Consider the following 7,956-nt stretch of genomic DNA (forward strand, 5'->3'; position numbering starts at 1 on the left):
GCTGGTAGACAGAGAAATTGGCAACTTTGTATGTGTTAGATAAGTAATGACCTGTGAAAACTTTACAACCTCCATGTACACGTCTCAGCAAAGGGTGCCCCTCAAAGAGACAAGGCACATGGCTGCAGCCCTTGGACGAGCATCTCTGCCAGGTGCAACACCTTCAGCTCATGGGTTGACACTGAAACGTGCTTTAAATGACAGCAACTTGATAACTGAATCCAACATTAGACCACAGAAACAAACAAACAGTCCCAGAAGAAACCCATCACTCAACACTGAATTGACTCTTAAAATCCTAATGCACGACAAATCTCTTTCACTATCTCTGACAGCGCCACCAAGTGTCACACGTGAAGTGTCAAACAGAAAGTGTGTTAACTGTGTCCAAACACTACACACTACATACAGCAGGCAGGGATCAAGATTCTGACTGCAGTTTTACTCTACACTTTAAGAAGATTATAAGTGCATCTTTTAATCAGCCGACAAACCTTGCTCAGGTCAGGCCTTATTTCTTAACACAAAAAGCTTCCAAAATTTTACATCATGATTTTATCACAACATGTACTGGTTATATTTTAAGTGGTTTATCTTAAAAGTCTTAAAATATTACAGCTTGTTCAGAATTCTGCTGCCAGAGTTTTACTCCTAATTTCTTAAAACTAGTTTCTTTGGGTGACTTCAAAGATCTTTTACTTGTTTGTTGTTTCCCACACAAGCGATGGCTACCCTGACATATTTGTCAATTTAACTAGGGAACAATTAATCGATTTTAAACCGACATCGCAATGTAATAGAATGCAATTTTCAAATCGCAAAGGCTGAAATGAAAAAAAAAAATCATGTTCACAGACCAAGAGGACATATAGTAACTTGTACTTGTTCTCCCTTAAAACCCGCAAAAGTCAAAATGCTGTTTTTTCCTGGCAAAAAAAAACAAACCCTGAAGGCTACAAAGATCCATCCAGTAGATCGTAGAGCCCTTGGTCACTTTTTTTCTGTATGGTTTGTTACTCTTCCTGACAACTGGAGGTCAGTAAAATTTCACAGTGTTCCTTTTTCTTTTTCAATTAAGAAATGCAAAAAACACTTGTTTAAATGCTTACAGTATCTTTTGTTGGTTAGTCATACTATAAAATGACTTAAAACTTGTGTTAAGTGAACAATGCAGAAGATAAACGTCCCCACCAATCGCAATCACATTAGTGGTCTAAAAAAATCGCAATTAGATTATTTTCCAAAACCGTTCAGCCCTAAATTTGACTGTTGTGATTTTTTTAATTTCAAAGTATTTTTTATTGACATTTTCTCCTGTTTGAGTCCTTTTGTAAACTTAAACTCAAACTCAAACCAAACTTATGCTTCATAAAAGAACAGAGAGAGAAACTGACCGAAATTTGTAAAATATTTAAAGTCTCAAACAAGAAAGAAAGATGTCAGTCATAAAATTACTTTTTGAAAAACATACAGTAAAATTAATACAACAAGTAAGGGCAGATGATGACAAAGATTAAAAAATATGAAGAAATACTGGAATTGAATAGATGAATATTCAGAAAATGGTTATAATGACGCAGTCAATGGCCAGAAGAAAGACTCAGGAGTTTGGCCAAATTAAAAAGGTAAATATTTAGTTTTCTTAATAAAACAAGAGAGCTTGTCGATTTGATGCTTAAAGCTAGAGTGTCACAGTCTTGGGGCATAAAAACAGAAAGCTCTCTGGCCGCTGCCTGCGTGGTTCACATGAGGAACGTTTAAATGAAATCAAGTTGGACCATAAAATGAGAGAAGATCTGCAATGTAAGGATGCACAAAGCCATGCAGAAATTTAGAAACAGGTAAAAGAGCTTTAATATTAATGCTTAATTAATGGTACATAAATAAAGGTGAGGTGAGTTGCCAAAAGTGATCAACCAGTGACACGCAGTCCAGGGAGACCTGTGCCAGATATGAGTATGACAGAACTTTTCATGTAAACACTGACGCCCTGCAGGACGCCATCTCAAACTGGAAGGTGAACAGAATGGGACTTTCAGCTACATACACTCTATTCCTCACAAAATGATTTATCTGAAATGGCAAATGTCTTTTATAAAAGAAAATGTTTACCTAAATCCAGTAAAGCTTAAAAATACTAGAATTTGATTTCTTCTTTCACCCAGCCTCAAGCAGTTTCACTGCTTTGACAACTTACAGATTTAGTTCTGGACTAACGGGTCTTTGAGAGGCCAAACAGTGAATCACTTTTTCAATAAAACATCACTGATAAATATCTTCGGTTGTAGATGTATTGTGACCCTTTTATTTAGTTCACAACCAGTTCATTCATCACACTCATCCAGTCTTAGAGTATTACCTTCAATTAGTTTATACAGAGCATTTTTTTCATCAGTCTCGTGTCATGCACTGGTCAAAAAAGTTGATATACTGTATCTCGTAGCTTTAACTCTTTAAGAGCTGCTTTGAATTTTATTGAAGGATGGATGCAAACAAACTGATAGCTTTCCTTTAACACGCAACAACAAAGACTGACCTCAGAAAGCAACACCAAGAATATAAAGAAGGCAAAAAAGGGATGTGACTGCACTCAAAACCAAACAAAGAGTGCATACTGATAAAACTGCTTCCTCTTCAAACCTGCAGGTGTGAGTTTTTCTGGCCTCTGAGGTGATCGAGGCACAACTGTGATACCCCTCCACTCATGCCTGTGGCTGACACACACGCCATATCAAACTGTTCCTCTTCTAACCTGCTGCTTTCTATATCTAGTCCTGGCAGATCCTGGCTCGCTGTCCTCCAGCTGAGTATGCCTGTGTGGCTGTTCTGTCTCCTCTTTTTCCTTCTTCTCTCCCTCTTTCTCTTTCTCTGCCACCCATCTGTGCCTTGTAATACATGACAGCTGAAGCATGGTTTCTAAATTTAATTTGAGGTGTGATAAAACAGCACATATCTATAAATTGTGTGCAGAGAGCCTGCCTATCTGGATGGCTTTAACCCCTCTCCCTCCTCTTTCACATGTGCAGCTTATCAAACCCAGAATGTCCCGGCCGTCTGCACCAAAGGAAGATCTACAAATAGGCTTAATGAGGAGGAGCAATGACAAAGAATGCCATAATGATACTCCAAATGGTGCTGGTCAAGAGTAAAAAGGGATCAGTTTGCAAGAGCAAGTACGCTTTCTCTATCAGATGAAACGCCTTTGATGTGAAAATAGAAATGCCTGAGCATTAGTGAGAAGCCACAAGAAATACAGTTGGTGTTACAAGTGAGAAAAGTGCATACACTCTCACACATACACACACACCTCATGGGCTCTGTTTCTATTACTGTGATCTTACAGTTTAGAGGAGAAGGAACTCTGTACATGACTTTCTGATTACAGCACGAGTCCTGAGTATCATGTACTTAATCAAAAAGCCTGCCATTCAATCAAAGTTTAAGGTCTGTGAGCATGCCGCCTTTATTTAAAGATTTCTGTGTCGCAATATGCAAGAGAAATGGGTTTGATGTAACATCCCCACAAAGGAGACTCTAACACAATCGTGCGAGAGCCAACATGGCGGAAAACCCCCTCGGCTTGTATTATTCTTGCTATGGCACCACAGAACTTTCCAAATAATCCCTCCTGGAGTGGATCAACAGCGTGGCGGCCACGCGGCAGGAATGTACAGTTAGACATGGGACTGCTTTGGCTACATCTGAAACATCATAATGAGCAATAATCAAATAAACATGTGAAAAATACCAGAGGGACTCAATCAAGGGATTCCCCTTTACTGCTGTATGTGAAACCAGAGCGCTAGGATGGGAGAAATCTGTGACACTCTGAGCTGTGGGAACAAATGAGGAAACGCTTAAAGTTTCCCACATCATGTCGCCCATCTTGTCTCTTCTGTGTCTTCCCCTCACCCCCCAAATCTCTTGTCTTCTCACGCTGAAGAACTCTTTTCTCTGACTCCAACTCTGTCAACCCCATCAGTTCCCCACCTCTGTCATCCTCCTCTTTTTTCTTCCTCCCCTGTCCCTCCCACCCGCTGGTTCTGACGCCTGAGCTGAGCCCCTTGAAGAGTCCTGGTAATAAACTGTGGTGCCTGAGCTCTTCATTGCTGTCTCGCCCTCCCCACCCCTCATCCCTGAGCGCCGATTCATCTGCCGTTAAAGCAGACCCGGTCCAAAAAGGCCCGGCCCCTATGCTCTGTACAGTACAAGCACATCAGTCTTTAACGTTTGAATGTTTCCCCCCTATTCTTTCTCTTCTCCCCCCGTCTCTATTTCTGCTGCTCAAGTCCTTTGTGTACAGTGCGCTATGCTCAGTGTGGCAGCACTGTGCCAAAAAAACCCACACAAACACACTGACACACACATGTATGCACACACATACATGGTCACAGACACACAGCTGGGCCCCAGCTGCATACAAAGACTGGGGTTTGGAAATCAATGAAGGAGAAAGAAGAAAAGGGGAAAGGAGTTTAAATAAATTGGCACTTGAAAAAAGAAGAAAAACGAGAGCAAGGGAGTGAGGGAAACAGAGAGAGAAAGCTCTCTGTTAAAAAAAAAAAAAAAGCACATCAGCCCAACAACAGAGTTAGCTTCTTTGTCACACACTAACAAAACATAACACATAAGGCAACGGGGATGTATGTTTCTGAGAGGGCTCGAGAAACACAGCTCTGTGTCTGCTTTCAGAGCGGGTTCTGAGTGGGTCTGATGGGTTGTGCGGATGTCATTCTGGCGAAGATGCCTGCTGAGTCTGAGGGCAGGGGAAAGCCCGAACGTAACACAGCCAGGGGACTTTAAATAAATGACAGCTCTTTTAAAAGTTGCCTCTGCCTAAGAAGAAAACAGCACTGCGCCAACAAGGAAGCTCAAACTTGAAACATGGATGTTACATGTCAGCTTCCTGCTTAAAAAACAGACTCAGCTTTCACTTATTTATTTTTTTATATACGTCATTGTTCTTCAAACATCATCAAATTACTTGGCTTTTGCACAAAATGTTATTCAGTGGGCTCATCATAACATGTTGTGTTCATTAGAAATACAGAGTAAATGTTATAATGAACTTCTAAAAGGGAAAAACGTAGATAACAGTCAGAAATTGTTGCTTTAGCTTGAATGACTGATGCTTAACCTTTGGTAATAAGCACTTAGCTCATTTATTCACACTCTTTACAGCTAATTACTACTCTTTCTTTGTCTCAGGGCTGTTTTCAATCAAGAGTAATAATTCCATCACTTTGCTTTTGATTGGTTAACATTGACAGTTTTATTGGGGTAGACAGAGACATAATCAATAGGCGCCTTGGAGAGGGAAGAAAAGTCAGCCTATGTTTTTCTCTTTCTTCTGGGTTTGGAAACAATCCCTAAATCGCTGTCTTATGAGGTGGGCCTGCCAGATTCATTTGGTTTTATCAAGGACCTTTAACTCACTTCTCACACAACAGCACAGCACATTCCAGGTCCTACACAGAGGTTTAAGACACACGTTTCTGCACGGACATGAGGATGTACGCGCATCAACTACTCGCTCAGCACTCACGCAAGTGTGATACAGACATATGCTATGTATAAGCATCTATTAACACAAGCATGCATGCTGATTCACAAAAATTCTTTGTGCAGTGCGTAAAAAGGAGCCTGAGTGATTGCCTGATTGTGCACATTTAGTGTCATGTTGTAGATACAATTAAAGTTTTCTTGTTCTTTGCCGCACATTTTTTTGTCTCATAAAACACCCTCTCTGATAAAACAGGTTTTAATTTGACTGGAGGTGATGATCTCTTCTCTGAGGTCACTGCAGGGAGAGAAGGAACCGGACTGATAGGTGACAGGACCTCGTCAGTAAGTGTGTCTTTTTACTGTTAGCTCTCACCGCACTGTGATGATGCCGATTTGTCAAACAGAGCACAGCCGGTCGACAAACTGCCATGAGAAAGTCAAAGGTGAGAGTGCGCACGTGTGTTCGCAGAAACACACAAGCACCCGTTATCACAGAGCAGCCAGAGGGGGGTCTCACCCTGGTGACACTCTGCTGAGCTTCACACCCCTCTGAATGAAATGAGGAAACACTCACAGCAAAGTAATAAACTATATAAGTAAACAGGCTCCTCACTGCAAATAGGTTTAGAGCAGCTGTGTGGCACAGCACAGACAAACAAGAATTTTGGGTGAACATTTTGCAGTGACTTTGAAGACACAATGAAGAGGGAGGAAAAAAGACGGCAATGTTTGTGTGTCTGTTATTTTTAGTTTTTTGAAGGCAAGAAAACTCAGTGAACATCTGTGTATTCTCAGAGTTTACAACAATGTTTGTATCGGGAGTAATGGTTTGGTTTGTTTGTTTCTAAATCCTTTCCCTCACCAAACAAGTTTGCATCAAATGGGGATTGAGAGCCCAAGCAACTGGCTTTCATTTCTCATTTATCGAGCCCATTAGTACTAACACAAGGGTTTGTGCCAGTTTCAGGGTGTCATTAAAAATTACTTAGGGTGAGGGAAGTATTCTTCAGTATTCAGTTCTTTACCTAGTTTATGACTGGGAGTAAAGTAGCCTTTTATTTTTATTTTTCTAAAAAAAGTAAGTTGTCTTTTCATATCATCAGGCAGTAATTATAAATATTAACTGTGCAGGCATGCATGTGTGTATTCTTAATTCAGCACTCACGAAAGTTCTGCCCTGCACTGCTTTCGTGAGTGACATCGAACATCATCCTTAACTTTATGGTCAGCTGAGAACTTCAACAAATCTTGATAAGCGGTTATGCACACTCTCATGCGTGTAAATGCATGTAGTACATGCATTTAAAATCTTAATGCTTGATTTGAAAATTAGATAGGTGGATGAGTTATCGTAGAGTCATCAGAGAAAATGTGCAGCAGATTTACTGCAATATGCACAATGTTTGTTTCTTCAATCAATGCATTTATTTAAAATGAATATTCAGTGCACAAAGTGGAGATAAAATGAGTTGTCAGTTTATACATACAAGATTTAACATTTTCATATTGATCAAGATTTTTTTCAATAAGATAAATATTTCTTAGTTTTAAATAAAATAAGACATGATGAGTTGTGGGGTAGGGAAGCCGGACATTTAGAAAAACCCAAACGTTTTTCTTCATTTACGTCAGTTCTACTTGACTTTATAATGACATATTTTTAGAGGAAAGAAATGAACCAAACTTGCTGACCGTGTTATTGCATATACCTAGGAGACAATATCCTATACATTTCAGTTTCAATGAACATCACGCTCTCAGCAGAAGCAGCAGCAGAGGTAGGCTGCAGTCCAGAGATGTTAGAGACTGACGCGGTAAAGTACAGTAAGAGAAGAGCTGACTTGAAAACGCACATCTGTTGAGAAACCGTAAGTGACAACATGTGCGTCTTTTTCTGACCCGGTCTCAATGCTTAGAATCTGGTCATTTATTTGCGAAAATGACTGTCATAAAATATACTCTAAATACAGAAGAATTCACAAATTTTACAAACCGCATGCTGCTCAAAGTTTTGGTGGGCTGACCTCGCACCTTCCACGAGTTTGCACAGGTTATGTTTCAAACAGAATAATACGCAAACAGTTTATTCCTGATATTTTCTCTGCGTAAAAATCCCAAAATACAATCGCAATGACTACAAGTGTAAGATAAGTGCTGCGGAAACAGAGCTTCAAGTGTCTTCACCAGACGCGGCTCGTATGAGAGCTTCAGTCCGCTGCAGCAACATCTGCCCTGACTTCTTCAAACTTTGTAAAATCTGCACATTTCTTACCTCGGTTTCTCCTCGGGTTCGCTTGTTTCCTCCGTTTGCCCCTACTTTCTTCTGTCATCATCACGCTTTAGGTCGTCTCAGGAAAAAAAAGTTGTCCAGGGAGCGCTGAGAGAGTGCGTTTGTCCTGAGTGGCTGCCTGAGAATGAATGGGGATGAAGCATCGCCTTCGGTCACAGCGG

The 7,956-nt window shown here is 40.4% G+C and overlaps 1 protein-coding gene across 1 annotated transcript in view; it reads right to left on the bottom strand.

The window, feature by feature from the left end:
• The window catches only part of LOC141793147 (zinc finger E-box-binding homeobox 2), a 30,224-nt gene extending 22,268 nt beyond the window's left edge, over positions 1-7,956 (bottom strand). The window contains exon 1 of the mRNA XM_074673610.1: positions 7,778-7,956. Coding sequence (XP_074529711.1) covers positions 7,778-7,838 — 61 coding nt within the window. The 5' untranslated portion in view covers positions 7,839-7,956. The remainder of the gene's footprint in view (positions 1-7,777) is intronic.

Source organism: Halichoeres trimaculatus, unplaced genomic scaffold, assembly GCF_033239565.1.
Source record: "Halichoeres trimaculatus isolate MK-OKI-2021-1 unplaced genomic scaffold, fHalTri1.1 fHalTri1_scaffold_1, whole genome shotgun sequence".
NCBI classification, from domain to species: Eukaryota; Metazoa; Chordata; class Actinopteri; order Labriformes; family Labridae; genus Halichoeres; species Halichoeres trimaculatus.